General features: G+C 38.9%; 1 protein-coding gene across 1 annotated transcript in view; it reads right to left on the minus strand.

Annotated features, from left to right (window-relative positions):
• The window catches only part of shank3b (SH3 and multiple ankyrin repeat domains 3b), a 24,991-nt gene extending 6,711 nt beyond the window's left edge, over window positions 1–18,280 (minus strand). Inside the window, exons 1-17 of the mRNA XM_079622974.1 lie at window positions 17,949–18,280; window positions 15,015–15,280; window positions 13,218–13,313; window positions 12,749–12,952; window positions 12,562–12,633; window positions 11,206–11,314; window positions 9,963–10,114; window positions 9,671–9,838; window positions 9,404–9,520; window positions 7,732–7,809; window positions 7,134–7,200; window positions 3,433–3,685; window positions 2,742–2,905; window positions 1,606–1,719; window positions 1,120–1,195; window positions 756–838; window positions 558–682 (exon numbers count right to left, since the gene is read on the minus strand). Coding sequence (XP_079479100.1) covers window positions 558–682; window positions 756–838; window positions 1,120–1,195; window positions 1,606–1,719; window positions 2,742–2,905; window positions 3,433–3,685; window positions 7,134–7,200; window positions 7,732–7,809; window positions 9,404–9,520; window positions 9,671–9,838; window positions 9,963–10,114; window positions 11,206–11,314; window positions 12,562–12,633; window positions 12,749–12,952; window positions 13,218–13,313; window positions 15,015–15,212 — 2,076 coding nt within the window. The 5' untranslated portion in view covers window positions 15,213–15,280; window positions 17,949–18,280. The remainder of the gene's footprint in view (window positions 1–557; window positions 683–755; window positions 839–1,119; window positions 1,196–1,605; window positions 1,720–2,741; window positions 2,906–3,432; window positions 3,686–7,133; window positions 7,201–7,731; window positions 7,810–9,403; window positions 9,521–9,670; window positions 9,839–9,962; window positions 10,115–11,205; window positions 11,315–12,561; window positions 12,634–12,748; window positions 12,953–13,217; window positions 13,314–15,014; window positions 15,281–17,948) is intronic.
• Between the last annotated feature and the right edge of the window lie 3,844 nt (window positions 18,281–22,124).

Genomic DNA, 22,124 nt, shown 5'->3' on the forward strand with positions numbered 1-22,124 from the left:
ACAGACTTTTCTCTGGTGACATATGCTGGACTTCTCCAATCATTTAGGGTAAGTTTACACAACAACAATGTACTAAAAACAGAAATGTTTTTCCTTCTCGTTTTTTTTGCGTATCTTTAAATTTTTGTTGATGATAGCGGTATCGTTCTCAGAAACTTGCACTTTGAAACCCGTTTTCAGGCTCCCAAAACGTTGTTGTCGTGTAAATGAATGGCCAAAACGCATACGTTTTCCATTTTTAGTTGAAAATGGTGCCATATAAATGCCCATTAAGCAGCTTAAACTCCGCCCCTTTCTTACAATTGACCTCAGACTCACATTAAGACCTGCCTCTATCCAATCAACAACCAATAAATAGATCCAAATCCCCACCCTTTTTCTATAAGAAGAACACTCACGTGCACTGATGTAAACTGTAAGTAACATTAATTAAATTACACAAAATGTACCATAATCAGTTAATTCATTGCTTTGGCACATAAAACTCTCAAGTTTCTTTCTGTGGTGGTGAAAAATAGCTCTTTTTGTGTGTGAAAATCCAAAGTTTTCTTTTATACCTCTATGAGGAAATCCCCCGTCCTTAACCCTGCCCTCCATGCCACCCCCTCCAGGTCCACTGACTCCAGGTATTGCAGGGCAGGAAAAGCAGGAGTAGGTGTGAACTCTTCTATGGGCGTCTCCGCTAATAAGAGAAAGCTTATTACTGCATCTGTATGTGCATTTTGTTCATGCTGGCGTGCGTGTGTGTTTCAGACCTTTAGCTCCCCGAAGCACAAAGCCGAATCCTTCGCTGTCTCTCTTCTGCAATGTTGCACTTTTTTCTTCTATAACATAATCACTGTGGATTTACAGAAATCAATAGTTAGATGTGGTCCCCGGCCAGAATTCACAGATTCCTCCTCCCATACCCATAATCCCCCACACTGGCACCAGTGAGAAGAAGAGAGAAAGGTTGAAAAAGCATATTATCATACTTCTCATTCTATTTCTGCCGTATGTATACTGTGCCATAGTACGATGATGCCTAAAACACCCAGATGATCTCCTGCATATGGAAAATGTGCAGTATACAACATCTTGAAAAAAATATGCAGTATATACTGTGTAGTGTATATATACCTGTAAGAGGTATAGTTGTCATAGGAGCCAACAGTGTAGTGCCTAAAAAGTCTCTTGGTACGATCCTCTCTTGTCTCTGAGAAACAGAAGAGTGGCCACATCAATAACATTATTTGAACATTATAATGCTTTTGTGCATACTCTGAAGACCCAGTCCCAGACGTCCTTATATTCTAGTGTGTATTCAGCTTTTAGGCCACGCCCCCTACATTATGAGGACATGTCGATGTCTTTGTAATTCAAAACGCTAAATAAACATCCTAAACAATTTTTATTAAAAATGTAATAATGAGAAAGGTTTCTGTGATGGGTAGGTTAAGGTCAGGGGCTAGAAAATGTCATTAGTTCAGTATAAAAACCATCATGCCTGTGGAATGTCCTCATAGTGATAGGTGTTCAAGTGTGTGTGTGTGTGTGTGTGTGTGTGTGTGTGTGTGTGTGTGTGTGTGTGTGTGTGTGTGTGTGTGTGTGTGCGTGCGTACTGACCAAGTCGTGGGTCATACTGTCTCATCTGGACTTCCTCTACACAGTGAGCAGGAAACCAGCCAGTTCGTCCTTTAACGGAACCTTCCCAGAATCCTCCTTCTCCTATGCTCAGCACTGGTGGAGGCAAGTAAAAACTGTAAAATTTTGTATTTTTCTCCTTTCATACATGGGTGTTTCTTCAACTGCAGGCACTTTTAGTCCCAGATATTAAAACTAAGTTATTTGCTATTGTTTTTCATTTTTATTTAGTTATTTGAAGATCACATTAAACTTTTTTATCAAGCATTCACTATTTAGTTTGTTACTTTTCAAAAGTCTTTATGTATAAATATTTTTGTTTTACCCTTGTTCCTAACCCAGACATCATAATTTTAATCTGGGGAAAAAAACAATAAAAATAATATTTTATAACTTTGATAATTTATGAGTGAAAGTAAATATAGTGAAGAGTGAAATAATTACCGTATAAACCACGACATGTAAATTTTTACACAAATTAAAATTGTCCCTCATTTTCTTTCCAGAAAAGCTTGTACTTATTTACCAAGGAGACAACAGTGAAGGACGTGCCTGAGTTGAAATATGAGAGATGTTAAAACAAAATTAAGTAATAGTCCATCATTTCGGGCCAATGCATAATTTTGTAAAATAATTTATTTGTGTATTTAGGATAAACAAAGAGGTAGTTATGAAACAGCCTTTGCAAGACAGTCAGCCATTTTATTCCAAAAATGTTCATGATTGTTCAAGAGGGAAAAGACCTGTAACACACACTGTAAAAAAAAAAAAAAGAAGTTGCTGCCTTAAATTTTTAAGTACAATCAACTTGGATGTTTAAGTCATTGAAACTTAAATTACATTAAACTGACTTTTTTTTAAAAATCGTTGAATCTTGTTCAACAAACAAAGTTGAAGTTGAGTTGCTTAACTTATTTTGATGAGTTAAAACAATGCAAAGACATATGTTGTCATAACTTTTTTTTGCAGTGTATAGTCAACATTGAGAGTAAACAAATTCAATAGACTTGAGAATTTTGTTTAATTTCTAAAAGTCCACAGGACCAAAAGTGCCCATAGTTGAAGAAACACTCCTAAAAATGTGATCTTTTTGCTGCATCTCACACAGAACGACTGACCTTTGACCCTCTCTCCTCGGTTGAGTGTGATCTCACCCTCGCCCTGTGGCGAATGAGAACTGACAGCGATGAAGGTTCGGCCGGGCACCGCACTGTACAGCCGTCGCTTGGGCCCTCGAGACACGGCAGGAGGACTCGGCTCTCTCTGTACGGGACTGCCAGGACTGCGGTATGCAAACGTATGTGCAAAAGTGATTAATAACCAGCTCTGAGGTCAATATCCTCTTTTATGAACAATACTTTTATTAATTACCATATTATTATTTAATTATTTTAATTATTAATCTTATAATTATAATATTCATACATTGCATTAATGTAAATTCTACATAATTATGATCAGATTAGCAATAGTTTTACTCAACTTATAAAATCAATCAATCAATCAATCAATGAAAATATAAAGTATATAAAAAAAATTTTTTTTTAAATAGATTTCTTTTTAAAAGCTTATTTTTATTTTGAAAGTGACATTAAAGGGTTAAATTAAGACATCATTAAAGTAATCCATGTGACAGAACTTAAATTTTTTGGGCGAACTAACCCTTTATAAAAATAAACATACATTTTATGGAAAAGAGCAGTGTGGGCATTTTGCTAAATATCTCACTTTGTGTTCAATAGAAAAAAAAACTTATTGGTTTGGAGAAATATTTCTTTAATACACTTCAAATCAAAGCCGACTCCACACCTGAGGTGTCCTCCTGAGCGGGTGTGTCTCCTGAGGCTGCGTGTGTGTGTGTGAGCAGCCTGGGGGCTGCGCTGGGACGGCCCGGTCTCGTCGGGCTCCAGGGGGGGCAGGCTGCGAAGGGAGGGGGCCGGAGAGGGAGCTGGCAGACTCTCATCTAGAGCGTTATCACTGGCCGATCGCATTAGAGAGCGACGTGGGGATATGCAGACCGCACGTCGCCGAGACGAATAAGAAGGAGTCTCCCTGAAAGGCACTTTTACAGGAAGACAGCGGCATGTAAATAGTTATGCATTCTTCCTAAAAACTCATAGAGCCTACTCACATCTATAATGCTATATTTTGAGAAATCTCCATGCTTATGATATAAAACCATTTAAATTTGTTGAAGATATCAGACATGCACATAACAAAAGATTAGCAACACACAAATCAATTATGGAAAAGGAAATAATAAGTATTTTGAACACAATTTGGCTCATACCACTGCATATTACATTTATTAAAGGGCACTTTTATTTTTGAATATATTTATATACAAGGCCGTAACCACCATTAGAAATAGTGCAAATTTGCAGACTAGTGCGAATTCCAACGCAACGCTTTAGTTTTAACAGTGAAAGAGTGTGTGGTAAGGTGTAAGCAGCTTAACATTTAATATTTGACAACTGTTTTACCATAGAAATATTCAGCGACAGACTGTAATATCCAGTCATGTACTTTTTAAGGAAATTTTGGTGTTTTGAAATTAATATATGCTAATGCTATCATTTACATGACTCATGTAATTCATAACTGAATATGATGAGACAAGAAACATTTTGTGTTTTTGACATGACACAAATAAGAGTGCAATTAATTACTTCACAACTACAACAATTAGACCAAGAATAACTTATTTTACTATTCTCATTTATTTTTCTTTATTCCCTTAAATCCCTTCAATAAAAAAATACCCCCCCCCCCTCAATGGTTACTGCCTTGTTTACACACACACACACACGCACACACACACTTAGATCCTTAAACCGAGAACCATTTGGAAATTGCAGTCCTTTTAATATCCAGTTTTTCTAATATCCCGTTGTGTCGGACATTCAAACTAAGCAATGTTTTGATAGAAAAAGCATCTAACATTTTTGGGAAAAGGACACGAAAGACAAAAAACATGATAAAGAAAAGGACACATCTCAAATGGATCAAATGGTGTGCCGTTAAGAAAGTAATAGCCTAAATCATCGAAAAACTGCAGCAACGTCAAATGACCCGCCAGACCAGACTGACCACAGTAATGGATTCCTGAAGAATCCTATCAGTTGTGAATAAAACCCATTTTCGCCTGTCGAATGGATCAAGAGCACTCTCCAGGAAACTGGAATGGATATGTCCAAGACTATCATAAAGAAAAGACCTAGCAGAACAGATGAACCTCTATCAGGGTGGGATAGAGAGGAATCACTCATTATAACCCAAAGGCTCATCTGTGAGCCACAGCTTAGACGCATATGGCTGCTGTTTAAGACTATATGTAATGCGTCCAATTAATTTGAATTGAAACGGAGGGAACTTATAACAATTTATAAAAAGGACTGCCATGTCCTTGATGGTTCACGCTTTATGGACATAAATATCATACATAAAGTCAGACTTTATTAAAGAGGTCATATCACACCTAAAACATATCAAATACACAGTAATTTAGTTTTTGTCACCATTTTACACCCTCTTCCTTATCCTTATAATTAAAGGAGCAGTTTTGCTGCTGTACCTTTTAAGACTTTGATGTAAATATGGGCGAATAGGTTATAGGCTGTTGTTGTTTTAATACTGCCCAGAAGATGCAATTATACATAAAATATGTATATGATTACACACCATTGGTTCTTAATAATGTGTGCTGCCTCCTTAAATGTCAAAGATTGTTTATAGCCTTTAGCTCTTTTGTGAAAAGTTTTTCCCTGCCTACTGTTTTTACTAAATGCATTTAGGTACCGTGAGTTCTTGTTTTCCCAGCATGCTCTGAGCAGCTGTGGTTGGGAACTCGGATAGAGGGGTGCAGGAGTGATGTATTTTTGAAGGCCAACCCGGAAAATTGCATCACACTTGTTTCCTCGACAAAAGCACAATAGGATCGTTCCATTGGCTTTTGGATTATTACTGTGATTTAACAAAAGCTTATGATTCTTTCATGTTATGTTCATTGTGATAATCTTCGCAATTTAACATTTCATTTAATATTCAACAATAATATTGATATATTGAATAATAATTAACTAAATTGATAACTTTTTTTAAAACAAAACTGAAACATCACTGAACTTAATTAAGCTGAACTGAGACGCTATTTTCTTCTGGAAACAAACGTTTTTGGATTATTTTCCTGTTATCTCTGTAAAGCTGCTTTGAAACAATCGGTATTGTAAAAAGCGCTATATAAATAAATATGACTTGACTTCGCATTTTGAGGCGTAAATACAAATAAAAAGCTAAACGAAGTACACCATGGTCACATGACTTTAAAATCACCATCACTTAGAGCTCTTTCAGTCTTTGACATTTGTCCTCAAAAGATATATTAGTTTGCAAGAGTGTGATTATAAACACGAGTTTATTTTTTCAGCTGAATGTCCTTGAAAACCTCTGTAGTCCCATTTAGCCACGTATTTAGCAAAGTAAAAGCTTTAAAAAAGGATTTTACTGGTGTATTTTATATCTTTTAAGTAAATCATGAAAATATCTTGAGCTTGAGACCTCTGGCATTTAAAAAAACATTTAAAAAACCCATTGACTTCAGGACGATGGAACCGGAAGTGCTACACAAATTCATCCTCCCTGCACCACTATATAATATGAACGCAACTGTATTATCTGACTTACATCAGAAAGCTGGAAAAGTTTTCACAGTTCTGGTTCGATAAATGGTCTTTTTGTGACTGGGAAGGACGTTTTCCGTTTGGAAAGATGCCGTTTTAGTATACTGAATGAAATTTGATTCCTCATGATATGACCACTTTAAACCAGATCTCATTTAGTATTGAGTCAAATCAAAGCTAACAGGTGTATAGAGCCACAACCTGTGGGGTAAAAAAAACAAACAAAAAAAACACACAAAATGGGGATTGCACTGGTGAGTTAATACATCATGAAGACTGGACACAGAGATCAGCACATGAAACACACTTAGATTACACATAAATTACAGATGACTCACATTACATCACACAGAGCATGACTGAGATTTACAAAGAGAAACACACACAAATCATAAAGAGATTAGCCCACATATACTAGTACGACAAACAGTTTACATCACTTATTGTAAAGAGCACTGATAGAAACAATAGCCAGATCAAAATCTTGCACATTCAGACTGTTTTAAAGAAAAAGATATCCAATTATGGATTGTTTTGACGCATTCTGTGATGAAGTTATTCGTTTCGTGCTGCTTCATATGATAAAACGCTCTTATGTTGTCATTTCTGCTTCTAATCTGAAAGGAGCACTGTGCTGCATCCACTAGACTAAATAATAAATCGTGGTTTTATCTGAAATGTTACCCAATAATGGATTTGGATTTGATTGAATGGATTTTATCTAGACAGCCTAAGTTTATGACGGTGTCGTGTTGTGGTGACGAGCAAAATAGACCCAAGATTTAAGGCCTGATGTTTCAAACAGTTCAAACTGAATCCTGATCAACTCACCAACATCTGAGGTTTTATGGATCTTGATGATTTCTGCCAGGTCAAAGTTCCCTGCGATGATGGCAACCTACCAGAAAAAGCATTTAACATGTCAAGAGCACTTGATTTAAGAAATAGTGGGACCTATCCCATTAAAGACTGTGGGCCAGATTTACTAACAGCTTGTGCCAGCACAAACCCTACTGTCAGGATTTACTAAAGAGACGCAGTGAAAAATTAGCGCTGTGAAGGCGTATTGTTGCAGCTGACCTTATGGCATATGCATTTGTAAGAGTTTCCTTTTTAGACGCAAAATTTATGGGAGGAGAGTATAAATGAATCATACAAGGTTTGCGCTAGTCAATTTACTGGTATTTGCGCGTCGTTATTTAGCGGCCCAAAAAAGCATGCCTTAAACCAGACATTAATTTGCGTTGCTCATTGTAGAAATGATCCGACTGCGTCTGTGTTCTGTGCGTCGTCGGTAGATCACGCACAGAAATTTCCACTTCCATCTGCGCTTTTTGGGAATCGCGCTCTCATGCTAATTTTCCCTGTTGTTTAGTAAATCTGGCCCTAAGTAGTGCTGAGCCAAAACATTAGCTGAGAGACGTGGTACCTGAAATGCTGTTTGGTTGTTGTAGTTCTTGATTTCTTTATTTGCTCCTCGAAACAGGAGAACTCTAGCACAGCCTTCCTATAGATGTGACAGAGGGAACAAAGAAAAATCAGCCAAGTGAAAAGGAAACAGAAGCGATTATAGCTATAACACCCTGCAAATGTGTATGTGACTTGATGCCCAGCTGAGTTTAATAACTATATACAATTGCAGTGAAATGCTAGTATACGGCTAACTGCGAAGTATGTATACTGACTACAACTATAATTTTAAAAGCACGTAAAGCAGAATGAGTGTGAAAGAGTTCCTCTGAGGAAGCAAGGGAGGTAACAGTAAAACCAACAGTAAAAGAAGTATTAAGAAATATAAGTATTTTTCTACAGTCACACTGTCCGATCAAGTTTCAGAGGCAGGCAGTGTATTTTTTGCCTTCCTTGCGTTCCTGTTTTCATAGAGGTCTTACAGTGTGAATGTGAAGGTAACCGTGAAATGTCACATTAGAGGAGATGGTGCCTCCACATCACTGTGATTGGCGATACCCTATCATTGCCTAATCATGTTCACAGCCGATTCTGCAAATTGTCCTGAATGGGTCGAAATGGTGCAAATGATTGGATGAATTACAAAGTAAACAACTTACTCATTTGGACGACATCAGAAATCGGTGTCACAAAATCGGCACTATTCAGACGAAGTAAAACGTTTACATTTTATAAAAAATGGTGTAATGACGGGGGTGGGGGGAGGGTCATTTAAAGGAATTGAATAATTGAAGGATTAAAAGTGATTTAAGGGAATAAATAAAAAGAAATAAGAACAGTAAAAAGTGCTATGGTTATGAAATATTCAATGTAAACTACTGTATTTACAATAATATTTTATTATGAAATATGCACACATTCACTCTTATTCATATGTCTAATATGTCAAAAACGCAAAATGTCATGTAAATGATAGCATATTTTCAATTAAAAATGTCAAAATTTGATAAAATTGAGGAGTTAGGATCTCTGGATATTACTGTCACCATTGAACATTTCTATTGTTCCAATCAAATATTAAATGTTTAGCTACTTGCATCTCACCACACACTCTTTCACTGTTAAAACTAAAGGTTTGCGTTGGAATTTGCACTAGTCTTTTGTGAACAGTAAGCCCCGCCTACTTTGATTTGATTGGCCATCACAATCATGTTAACATTGATCAGAGCTGTTTGACCGCTGAGGCAGAGCAGCCTAAAAATGTAACTTTTAAAACTTTTTTTGTCATCCTAACAACAAACAGAGAAGTGTGCAGCATCAAGAATATCATTTTATATATATCAATTTGGCCATTTCTGATTTTTGGGGAGGACTTGTCCTCCTCAATGTCTATGGTGGTTACGGCCCAGCTAAGCGGCTGACCAATCAGAACAGACTGTGCTTTTCGGAAGGCGTGTTTTAAAGAAACCGAAACTAAAACAGAGCGTTCAGATAGAGGGTGAAAGAATGTAAATTCTAAGAAAATTTTGATTTGTGAATATTAAATGATGTGACACAATTATGAACCTGTAAATGAGCATAATTTAAAAATAGTTTGCCATCCTGAACATACCCAATAATTGGAGAAAGCATAGCTGATGCATGCATTGAGATGGAAGAATCTGTGTGAGTATTTGTGGGTGTGTGTGTACCTGGTTGTAGAGGGCACACAGGTGTAGTGCTGTGTTTCCTGAGGCATTCTGAGAGCTCATCTCCGCTCCATAGAATAACAGGTGCTCAAGGTGCTGCACGTTTCCATGACGACAAGCCTAATGTACAAAAAACACACACGCTCCGATCACCCACTGCTGCAGTTGTAGCAAACAATAAAAAGGATGTATTTAGTCTCGCTGGAGAATAAAACTTTATGCTACAGGAGATTGTCTCTTCACGTTTAACAAGAGAGTTCTGAGCTTTACCTGATGGATCTCCTGCCAGCCGTTCTCGTCGCTGTAGCCCAGCTGTGCGTGATCGTACAGCAACAGCTCGCAACAGTACGGATCTCCCCCGACCATGGCACTATGATAGAGGGGGGTGAGCCCACGACTGTCCTTATAGTCTGGAGACGCCCCCAGATCCAACAATGTCTGCGGATAGCACACGAAATATGACGGACATATGTGCACAGACTCCCAACAGCTTGCGATGAGTTGTATAAGGATGAGTCTTTCTTTGGATTGTGCGTGTGGGAGGGAAAGTGCATCAACTCACAGTCAATGCTACATGGTTGTGCGTTTGGACCGCTTTGTGCATCGCCGTCAGGCCATCTCTGGTTCTGAAGTCCAGATGGGCTCCTCCGCTCCTCAACACCTTAATCAGTTCAGCACAAGTGTCCAGCTGGGCCCCGAGAGTGAGAGGAGATTCTGGAAACATCACACATGCGGAGATGATTAAAAATGCTAAATGTCAAATCCATTTCAGCGAATATATAATTAGTTAATTTTGTCGAATGTCCTTTGCTGATTAGCATTGTACTTAATTTACATTCATTAAAGTACCCTTAATGCTAATCAAGGCAAACTTAGTTACCAAAGGAATAGTTCACCCGTCCTTCACCCCAAATGAAAATTTTGCCATGCTTTATTTTTGTTGTTCCAACCCTGTATTATTTTGTGTATTCTATGAAACCCAAAATGAGATGTTTGGCAGAAGTTGCTCTTTTGCATAAAATGAAAGTAGATTGTGATTTATGTCTCTAAGCTACATTTAACTCTTTCCCCGCCACTGAAGGAATTTTCCGGCTTTCCGTGTTTTCACTGTTATACGGTAGGGCTGTATGCGCTATTTCGCATCTTCTGAAAGAGTAGAGAATCTCTGGATCAAAACACAGGTGAAAAAGAAGCAGAAATAAGTGATAAAACCATTGCTAATGCATGTCGTAGTCTGAAAAACAACAACATGATTTTCTCAGCTTTTTGTTCAAAATGTTGCTTTTTTTTATCAAACTTGCCCACATTCAAGTGTTGATAAAAAGAAAATGCATGAAGCTACAATAAAAGGTTATTATTATTATTTTAAATCTAAGGCTCTGTTCTTTCTTTTGATATGTTCAGATATTCATGTTCAGAAATTCATGCAACAAAATATTCTGGGGTCCATGAATGTTTGTGAAAATTACCGAAAGTGCTGGCAGTGGCTGTCAACTTTTTTTTTTTACGCTGACGGGGAAAGAGTTAAGAACCAAAAGCTCCCTAAAAGTATATAAAAAAGGAGGTTATATGACTTGTGAAGTCATGCAATAGCTTTATGTGCAGAACAGACCAAAATTTTTAACTATTGTTCAATGATAATCTTCTCATTCCTGCCAAGACTCTCAAATGGCACTTCTCCAATGTTCAAAACGGCATCTTTTTAGATGCATTGCACCAAGTTTGGGAAGTTGGGCAGTTTCGGGAAGTGATGTGAAATATACTCAAACTGGCAAAAATTATTAAAAAAAATATAATAAAATCACCTCCACTCTCAGTATCATGAAAATTGGGGTCCAGCCCTTTCTCCAGGAACCTGCAGACCTTCTCCACACACCTCTGTTGTATATACTCCATAAACTTCTTTAAATTGGCCTGGCAACAATGGAAAATAGTCTTAGATTACTAACCAGTCAACAATGTTTTGAGTAACTCAAGGTCTTTAATGGAAAGCAGTTTTTATACGAAATATCAAATAAAATACAAGGGATCAACACACTACATTCACAATGCAAAGTCTGCCTTAAGCATTACTAAGAAGTAAGATGCAAAAAAAAAAAATGAATGGAAGTTGCTCATTACAAATGCAAAAATATTAGCCAATCATAACAGATAGCTCATTCACATATCTTAAAGATATAGTAGCAAAATAGTCTGTACAATTCTAGTCAGAAAACAGTAGTGTAAAATTAAATTCAGTTTTTCCTGCAATTAACCTTGACAAACACATATTTGCGCATTAAGTCCATTTACATATGGACTTAAAAAAATAATGCAGTCAAACGGTTATTGCTTTTTTAAAGGTGCTGTAAGCAATTCAAATTCGTTTGCTAACTTCTGCCATTTTGCTAACTTGAACCACATGTCCTCTTTCCCAAACCCATCCTTTAAAGACATGTCAGCAAACCTGAATTCACAGACAGAGAGTGTTTCTAGCTAGTTTTTTGATTTGGCTAAAAAAAGAAGCATGGACTCTATTTGGAGTTGAGTCTAGAACTGTCACAGAGACACATGCTATTGTTTTAGGACTAAAAACAATAGCTTACAGCTTGTTCCAGATAACGATTTTGAATGCAAAAATATCCGTTTTTTTAGAACAACAGAATTATATATAAATATACACTACCGTTCAAATGTTTGGGGATGGTAAGATTTTTAAACATGTTTTAAAAAAAAGTCTCTTATGCAAACCAAGGCTGCATTGATTTGATGAAAAGTACAGTAAAAACAGTAATACCATGAAACGGTTATTTTGAATTACAATAATGTTCTCTGTTTCAAAATGTAATTTGTTCCTGCGATCAAAGCTGAATTTTCAGCATCATTACTCCAGTCTTCAGTGTCACATTATCCTTCAGAAATCAGTCTATGCTGATTTGCTGCTCAAGAAACATTCCTTCTTATTATTATGTTATTAATGTTGAAAACAGTTGTGCTGCTTTTTTCCACGATTCTTTGAATAGAAGGTTCAAAAGAACAGCCTTTATTTGAAATTGAGAAATGTTGTGACATTAATGTCTTTACTGTTACTTTTGACCAATCTAATGCATCCTTGCTGAATATAAGTATTCTTACCAACCACAAACATTTTAACGGTAGTGTACATGTATGTTAGACGTTACCTTGGTATGTAGTTTGGCCAGTTGCTTGTCATCTACATGGCTCTGAGTGTAAACACGCCTCTTGTAACGGAACTGAAGTCACACAAATGAATTGACAGGTAAATGATAATAACAGCAACCTGAGCCAATAATATCATAAGTGAGATATCTAAAGCATCGTGGGATGCAGAAGGGGGAGTATGTGCACCTCTAGGTACGGTACAGGTGTGATCGTAGGGAGAGGATACTCCCTGAGCAATCTCTCCTCATCGAGGAACTTTCCGGCACGCCCATTAAAGGCAGGGAGGTAGAGGCCATAGTTAAGCACATCGGTCAGGCTTTGTGTCAGAGTGACCAGAACTCGCTGCTTACAAACCCACACTGGAGCCTCAAGGTCCAATCGCAGGCATTTCTAGAAACAAACATACACGCGTTACAAATCCCTACATGAACAAGAAGTATTTTTGCTTTTATTTTGAGACTTTTGCATATTTTATTATACAGATTGACAGAAAATCAGCTAAGGTGATATTTATCAGGATTTGTTGCAGGTTGGATTCGAACCTGCATCAACCATATAAGCAGCAATGCTTAAACGCCCTGTTTACACCTGGTATCAAGATGTGTTTGGGTCGATCGGATCACAAGTAGATGTGGGAGACATGTTCCCGTTTCACCTTGTGTTTTAATCCGTCTCTTTTGTCCACTTTCAAGCACTTCTGTCCTGATTTCTTCGAAAGGGAGGGTCTTTGGGCACGTATATGTATTTCGATCTGATGGGTGAAACAAGCTCACGCAATTTACATATGAGCACAAATTTACGGAGCTTTAATTTTTGTCCTGACAGCCGCAAAACCACGAAAAACACTATGAGTCTGTGTTAGAAATCAGGAATGGTGAGAGAACATTGTGCTTGGTATGTTTTTTATCTTCAAACCAAACTTGGGTCTCCATCCAACAAAGTTTAAATCCCTTCTGGCCAGTGTGCTTCCTCATAATGTTTAAGCCCAAAGTATACTTTGGTTGTCCACGTTCCTCTACAGTCCACGTCATCCACCAACACTGCCTAAATTTTGTGTATGTGCTTACAACAACATAAGTGCGAGTGACTTGAGCGTTTGAAAACAAAGTACACTAGACAGTGCACATCTGCCGAAAGCGACTTTCCGGTCTCACGGCCAAAGGGGTATACTTTAAAAGGCGTGCGCGCTCAACTGTGCACGAGATGGAGCAGAACACAGAAAATGAAGTATACCAGGGCCTTTACGCGTTAGATCAGTAGGCGCTCTTTTGTTCCTGTTCGAACACATTCGACCACATGAGCGTTTACACTGGGAAAGCAATCCGGTCAAATGCGCTTTCGACTACCTCTGGAAGTGGTCGAAAGTGGACAAAATGTTTTAGACCCTGTTTACTCCTGAATTTGGCGTTGTCCGCTTGTAATCCGATCGACCAAAATGCATCTTAACCAGGTGTAAACAGGGCCAAAGACTCGAAAGACTAGACCTGATAGGTTTAATTATTCATGTGTAATTTGCCTTCAAGTGTCCTTAAATGCCACAAGATTCACTACAGCAAATAGTTCAAATTTGTAGTAAAAAAAAACATGAATGTCTGCCCATTAAATATTTTCTCCAAATGCACCAGGCTTTAGACTTCACTTAAGATCGTTTTAGAGATCCTCCACCTGGATGATGCGACGGCAGCCATATTGCGCCAGAACGGCCACCACACACCAGCTTATGCCGGGGTTACACCCCTACTCGTTTTCGAAGGACATCCAGGAATTTTTATTGACCAGAGAGTCAGGACCCTGGATCTCTGGGGACAGTATAGTGTCCCAATCACTACACTGGGGCGTTACGACCCACATAGACCACAGGGTGAGCGCCCCCTGCTGGCCTCACTAACACCTCTTCCAGCAGCAACCTAGTTTTCCCAGGACGATTCCCATCCAGGTACTAACCAGGCTCAACCCTGCTTAGCTTCAGTGGGCAACCATTCTTGAGTTACAGGGTGATAGCTGTGCAAAATACAAAACGCAACTTTAAAGTACCCCCGTCGGACATAACTTTTGACAGAAAGCAGGGAGTTACGCTGGATGCTGCAAAGGCTCTCAGAAAGAGGAGCAAGGTATTATGTGTTTGGCAGGATTATGTAAACATGTTCTACATAACATCATTTAAAAGTGCAAATTTATGCAGGAAATAAACTGGGGTTGAAAAGTCCACACTTGGACTGCACATGCAATCGCCATCTTGCAGCAAACACGACTGTAGATGCTTGCACAGAAACACGCGTGCATGTAGACGACATGCTGTAAGCCTCTGTCACACACCCCTCACTCCCACGCAGAGTCAACAACTCAGTCTGTACCAATCACTGCCACTCTCTACTTCTGTGCTGCAGTGCAGCCATTTCAAAGAAAAGAGTGAGCCTGCATATGCATAAGTGTGTGAGAGCAGAGTACTCACCGTTTGCTGCAAATCAGGGATTCCGATGCGGATGACAGCTGCGCCTCCGTGGAGATCCTCCATAGGGTCGGAGGTAGATTGACTCCCAGTAGAGGCCCAATTGCTGTCATCTCCGTGGTTGCCGTTGGTAGGGGCGTGTTGCTGCCGCGGCCGGTCGAGAGCCTCATGTTTGCCGTCGGCAGGTGGACTGATAGGCATGCTCCGGGAGAGTGTGTGTGTGTGTGAGTGTGTGTGTGCGTTCTGCTCAACACGCCGGCCTCACAACCCTACAACACAACATACACCTGCATTTTCAGTCAAACTCATTCCAATGCACTGGTTTATGTTGACTGATATTTGATGTCTCTGTATACTAGTAGGAAGAATGTACGCAGAGCTGTTTTATAATACGCACACCCAAGCATTTGTGGCTAATAATGTCAAAGTGTGACAGGTAATGACGTCTTTACGTAAGCATGGAGATGACATTTTACCACAAATCACAAATCAAGATAAAATGATGGGATGAGAGAGTTTGAAAGAGAGAGTGAGGAGAGAGAGAGAGAGAGAGAGAGAGAGAGAGAGAGAGAGAGAGAGAGGGACTCCATTGGTTGTGAGTGGTTGCCATGGACACTGTGAAGCAGATCCACTTGGGAATAATGGAAATTGAGGGAACCCTGCATCCCAAGTTACCATGGCAACTCAGCACTTTGCTTGTTCTGGTGTGCAACCACTTCCTCTTTAGAGACAGCTGTGCAAAATCTCACACACTCACCGCCGTCTCTCCTTCTACAGCATCACAAGCAACAAGCCAACTCTTGACACCTATTTCAATTACTTAACCCTCTGAGGCATAATGATGTCCACTTCAAAATGTCATTTTAAACCATTCAGGGTGCGTGTTGCATCCAAACCATCATAGGCGATTACTTTTGACCTTTATCGCATAATTCTGTCTGTCCTGTTTATGTTGTGAATTTTATAGGGCTGGATTTTGACACACATTATGATTTAATTCGATTCGATATAGATTAATTTGGATATATATATATATCCGGTAGAGTACATGACAAAGATTCTAAAGGAAAAAAATCCCAAATAATGCAACTATGTAACTACATAGGGAGTCAGTTGTTACTACATTACAATAATATTGAAGGTTAAAATTTACTGATTTATATACAAACATGTACTTACACAAGGAAGTTTTAATAATAATAAAGTTATAATACTAACTTTATAATTACATAATTATGTTTCTAAGTTTTTTGAAATATAGCCTAAACATTTAAATGGAAGCTGTCATAAAAACTTAACAGATTTCTTCAAACATACATTTATTAAATATTGTAATATAATTAGTATGTAATATAGTGCATAGTTTATAGTCATTGAATGGATTTTCTGAGGTAAATTTACGTTGCTCTCAGGCGGTTTTATTGATGTCTTTCCCGCGGTTGAAACACCGATTGAGCAATTACATGAGACATGATACGGATTTCGGTAAGTTGCACTGTATGTTTCAACATACCTTCTGATGTTCATTCATGTTTATTTTGTGCTATAACTAGCAGTAAAGCGGACGAGATGATCGGTCAACATGCGCTTTGCTTGATCTGAGGCGTTACAGCGATCTGTCACACCACATGAAAGAGCGACAAAACTGTATTTATTGTTTGAATTTGAAATCGGAGACTTTGTTTCAGATGATCTCAAAAGTAACAAAGCACAAAGCTTAGATTTATTGGATGGGAGGCACTGTGTTCAGTTCCTTCATCTACTACTGAAAACAGCATATAGACTAAAAGATGATTCTTGAGATTTTCAAAAAAAAATTACCCAGCCCTAGAAGTTTATATTGCCTAGCCTATGACAACATTCCCAGCAATGTGAACATTCTGGGAGCAGGTATATGTATATATTAAAAAAATACTTAAAAGGAACATTCCTTGAATGTTATGAATTGGCTTCCAAAGAAATAACCAAAGGGAAACCATACACTAACTTTAGTGTGTTTGCCGGGTAAAATCCACATGTCTGAATTAAAGGATGTCAGAACTCTCTCAGAACACCATTTTGATTAATTGAAAACATTGGTAATGATAATATATTATTGTTTTGAAGTAAAAAGATGCATTTTGAATGCATCAGAGGGTTAAATACTTCGTACATTCTCACAGAGAAATATGCCGTATCACACACTCATTCTTTTACCATACTATTATCACAGCCGGCCACATGTAGCCGTCCACCTACTCACTCATTCCAATGCAATCACACACAAGCTAAAACATTTCAGACACTCTTGACTATTGTCCACAGAGACAGAAGGGAAGTCCTCTATTATGCAACAGACATTGTCACGGATAACATGAAATGGAAAATCCCTGTAAAGAGTAAGTATAATCTGCATCAGCATTGTTATACTATATGACGAGCAGAATCTTAGATCTGAGATGGCATGTCATCATTTAACTCATTTAAAGTACTGACATATCAGGAGGTCTATGATCACCAAGAACCACTTAATCAACATTAAATAATACAGAGATTCTTTTAGGCAATAGCAGTAACCAGATGCGTATTTTCAAAATAAGTTGTAAACATGTACAAACATTCCCGAGTTCTCAAGTGGTTTCTAGGAAGTTGTTAAGTGGTTGTTAGGGTGTACTGGGTTATTGCTCTCTGGTTTAAGCAGTACCCACCCATAAGGTAAGATATTCTGGCAAGTCCCCTCCTTCATTGGAAACATTTTATCATCTGGCAGGCAAAATAATAAGTCTGATCATCATACATAGTGCAAAACAGACAAGTCTCATGCCAAAGGTTAGTATTTAGGTTAAGGGGGTTTGTTCAAATCCCTAAGTGTAAGTATACTAATACTCATACTTGCTTTAGCAAACACCACTAACAAGCTAGACATATTGAATAGCAATGAAACAAGGAGGAGTTCACCTTTGACCTGCACTTCCCATGTGAGGCTTCCCGTACGATCAAACTTTTCTGAGCTTTCCGTTTTTATTCCAATGGTTTTCTGCCAGTATTCCACAATACCTTACTTTGTGTTTGTAATATAGCAGGGCCAAACGTCCCGGCACTCCCTCGGAGGTCTGAGATTTCAGGACACTTTAAGCCCAACCCTGATGCTGAATATTCCCGAGCAGGAAAGAGGAAATTACAGCAGGAAGGTCTCCTCCAGACCATCTCAAACCATCTCAACCAACCAAAAGCATCGTTTGTGGACCTCCACCAATAAGCAGCCAGGGTTCCAGTGTCTCAACCAATCAGAAACGTCTCATCTATAAACATCACAGGTGAGGCTACACTTAAATACATCATTCTGGTTGTAATCAACACCTCTCTCACTCCTAATGCCACTCAATACAGCCCGTTCAAGTACCTCTGGAAATTTGAAGTGGATAAAATGTAGCAACAAGGGATTGTATGTGCTTTGATTGGATAAATAAGAGATTGTATTTATGCATGGTGTTGGATAATGCATTTATCAAAGCATGTTGCGGTCACACCAAAAATGATGCCAGACTGAATGAAGAAATATAAAAACCTTTATAATCCCATCAATTTTAAATACAGGATCACTGAAACTCCCCCATATTCTCACTAACACACATCCGAAGAACCACTATAATTTCTTTAAAGCAACACGGCTACTGTCTCCAAAAACTTCCACTGGACCTGTTTTTATCCTAGGCCCTTTCTGGCTTTGTAATTTACTTCCCGTGAACTCAGCCCAACTTCCTGGCTGGTTTGGGCCGAGGCTCCTCTGGATGTTTTTGCAGGAAGTATAGGAAAGGCTGCACGCCTCTGATAACTCCGCTCTTTCCTCAGGCGATACAAAAATTCACCTCACACACATGAATGTGGAACAGAAATAAAGACTACCGACACCCACACTCCTTCCTACAAATCTCACTCACTGCTGTTACAGAACAGTAACGTCTCTATTTCCACCGCACACTAGGAGGGCGTCTGTAACACAATCACAAACATTTATGATATAGCACTAATACTGTAGTCTCTTGCGTATAGTTCTTTAATGCTGAATATATCAATATTTGAAATCACATTTGAATGTGTTGTGATAGATGACATCTGCAAAAAGTCCTGATAGAATTCATTTCCTTTTGATTTCATCAGATCAAACAGAAATCACACGAGTGTGCTCCTTCTCTGTTACATAAGACACACCTTCACGCTTGGATCTGTGGGTAAGAACTTGACTGAAGTTATAAGGCTGCAGACTTCTTAAAATGATCCTTAGAGATCTCCCACTGAAACACACTAAATGCACCAATTTGGTGGTTAGCTTGACAATGTATATGAACTTGAGTAAGAATTTCAGAATGTATTTGTATTTGGCTTGTCCTCCTTTTGCTTTAAGAACAGCAGCACTCAAGCTGCTTTGTGTCAAACATGATGATCATGTTCTTCAGCTTGATTTGAGATGATCCAAATAGCATCTTGAACTTTAATGGAAGAGCATGTGACCCTCTGAGAGTCACATGATCAGTCACAAATTTAACTTATTTGATTAGTGGCTGACAGTGCAGAAATCAATGCAACCAGTGCAAAAGTATAGTATAGTATAGTTTTATTTAATGTCAGCATCTGAGGCTATCTTCATGGCAAAAACTGAATTACAAAAATACAAAGTTACATAAATACAACAACCAAGCAAACAGAAAAAAATACAGCAGTTAATATTATACAAGATTTTTTAACATTAACATTATGAAAAAAAGTCTCTCATAAAAATGTTCTCTACTTGCATTAAAAGCGGGATGAATAAAATATGTTTATTTTATGTTATGTAAAATATGTAGTCAGTTATTATACATCATAAGAAACTGCAGCTATCATAAAAAAACGTCTAAAAAATTATTATGCAATATGCCGAAAAACAGATTTCATGCCAACTACTTATTTCCTAAATATCTCATACACTTGGAGTTTGGTTGAGATCTAACTGACCATCTGAGAGGGCAATGAATGCAATTTTAAGTGATGCTTTTAAGTTTTAAATGCTTGATTTAACATGCATTCCTCATATGCACATCATTTAATTCAGGCTTGTGCTCTCCCCTATTACAAACCGTAAAAAATTCCCCTAAATGCAAAACTTCTGCATAGAGCAACTACACACTCAGTTTCTCCAGCATTCATTGTTGCACACGCAAACACGCACAAATCCCCTCTCTCTCTCTCTCTCTCTCTCTCTCTCTCACTCATCTTCCCCACATGGTTTCCTCCCTCTTTTTGGGGATCCAGGGACAGTATGATCATCCAAAGAGCGCTGTGAGCAATAATGATGTGTGTGCGCGTGGGCGTCTCACCTCATCGCCGTCTCTGTTCAGAGCCTCTGTGCATCTCCATATCTCAGTGTGAGAATTCACATGCTAAGAGCTGTCACTGCATCCCAGTACCACTGCACCTCTCCAAGTCCTTGCTCATCACTATGGCAACCAGAAAAATGGTTCACCAGGAAACTTTGCCTGCTTTTAAAGGGCCAAAGCATAAATCTGGTGCGAGCATCCTCCTGCATCTCCTGACGGGTGTGCAAAACACTCAAGGCGCGCTTCGTGCACGTGCACCGAGCGCCACACAGATGTTTAAAGAGAGGGGAGATTGAGAAGGGGAGAATAGGAGAGAGAGCAATTGAAGGAGAAGAAATAGACAGTGTGATGGCTTAATGTGTGGGCGTTAGGGCTGAATAGATTGGCCTCAGTCACGACAGAAATTAGGACGTAAGAGTGACAGGTAAAGAAGGTAAGAGGGCTGGGGCGACGTCTGTGTATTCTGCAAAATTCAACTCAACGCAAATCAGTTTCCAATCAGCGAGATTAGGTTTTGCCTGAAGAAGACCTATATAGAGTAAGCGCAACACTCATTCACACATCCTCACGCGTATACACACTCACACACACAGCCACATTTTGCCTGTTAGGAAAAAGTGTTCAGTAATCCCTGTAGTGATGCCCAATGAAAATATCCGCATCGAGCCGCTGTACAGAGGTGCGCTGACAAAATATGACACACAGAGAGCCTGAAAGACACAAATTAATCTTATCTTTCAACAAACACACACTTAAATTCATTCAAGCAACACCTAGCACACACACAATTCACCCAAGGATATGCTGGAAATCATAAAACTTACCTAATAAAACCAGGGCACACATTCCACACCATCTCGACTTCCTCTGCGAGGGTCCGTCTCTGGTCTGTGAAACTGTATAGAAGTGTGCTAATGTGTGTATTTGGAACGTATGTGTGTGAGAAAGAGAAGAGAGGGAGAAAAGAGGAGAGATAGAGGGAAAGGGAAAGAGAGAAATAGAGGGAGAGAGAGAGGGAAAGAGAGAGAGTGCGGAGGCAGAGAGACTGTTACTGTATGACAGGAATGCTCAGCTCAGCCCACACAGTGCAAGCATGATACACTGACTGTGTGTGTGTGTGTGTGTGCGCGCATGAGAGAGAGAGTATAGAGAGAGGTTCAGTCTCCCACTTCTTTGCGTGGGCAAGGCCTGAATCTCACTCACGGTCTCTCTCTCTTCTCACTCTCTCTCTCAACAGCTATTACAGGAGAACAGCAGAACTGGATGGTAAAAAATGGGGATTGTGAATGAGAAAGCCTGGAGGTGGGGAGAGAGGAGAGGAGAAGAGAGAGAAAGAGCCCTGCCGATGGACTCGTGGCTGATTGGTTCTGTTTTATGACATAAAAAGTTTGTCAGCAAAATCCTGTATCATCGGAAGCCGGGGATGAAAGGTTTCGTGATCGCCATGGCAACACGGCAGATGTAAACATCAGCACAGTTAGGTGGGCGTGCGTCTTTTGTGTGTGTGTATGGACAAAAAGTCACAACAATACGATCCTTACGAGAAGTCATACGCACGCTTGTATCTACTAATTTGAGATAGACACTGAATTGGATACAGAAAGTGACACACACACACACACACACACACACACACACGTTAATGTAACAAAAATCAGGTCCAATGTCCCCAAAATGGAAAATAATTATTGTTTTGCATAAAATTGTAGTCCCCCTCCCCCCCCACAATTCTCCCCCTCAAATTGTCATTAATGTGTCCAGATGTTTTTATGTCCTC

This window comes from Phoxinus phoxinus (genome assembly GCF_949152265.1).
Source record: "Phoxinus phoxinus genome assembly, chromosome: 9".
NCBI classification, from domain to species: Eukaryota; Metazoa; Chordata; class Actinopteri; order Cypriniformes; family Leuciscidae; genus Phoxinus; species Phoxinus phoxinus.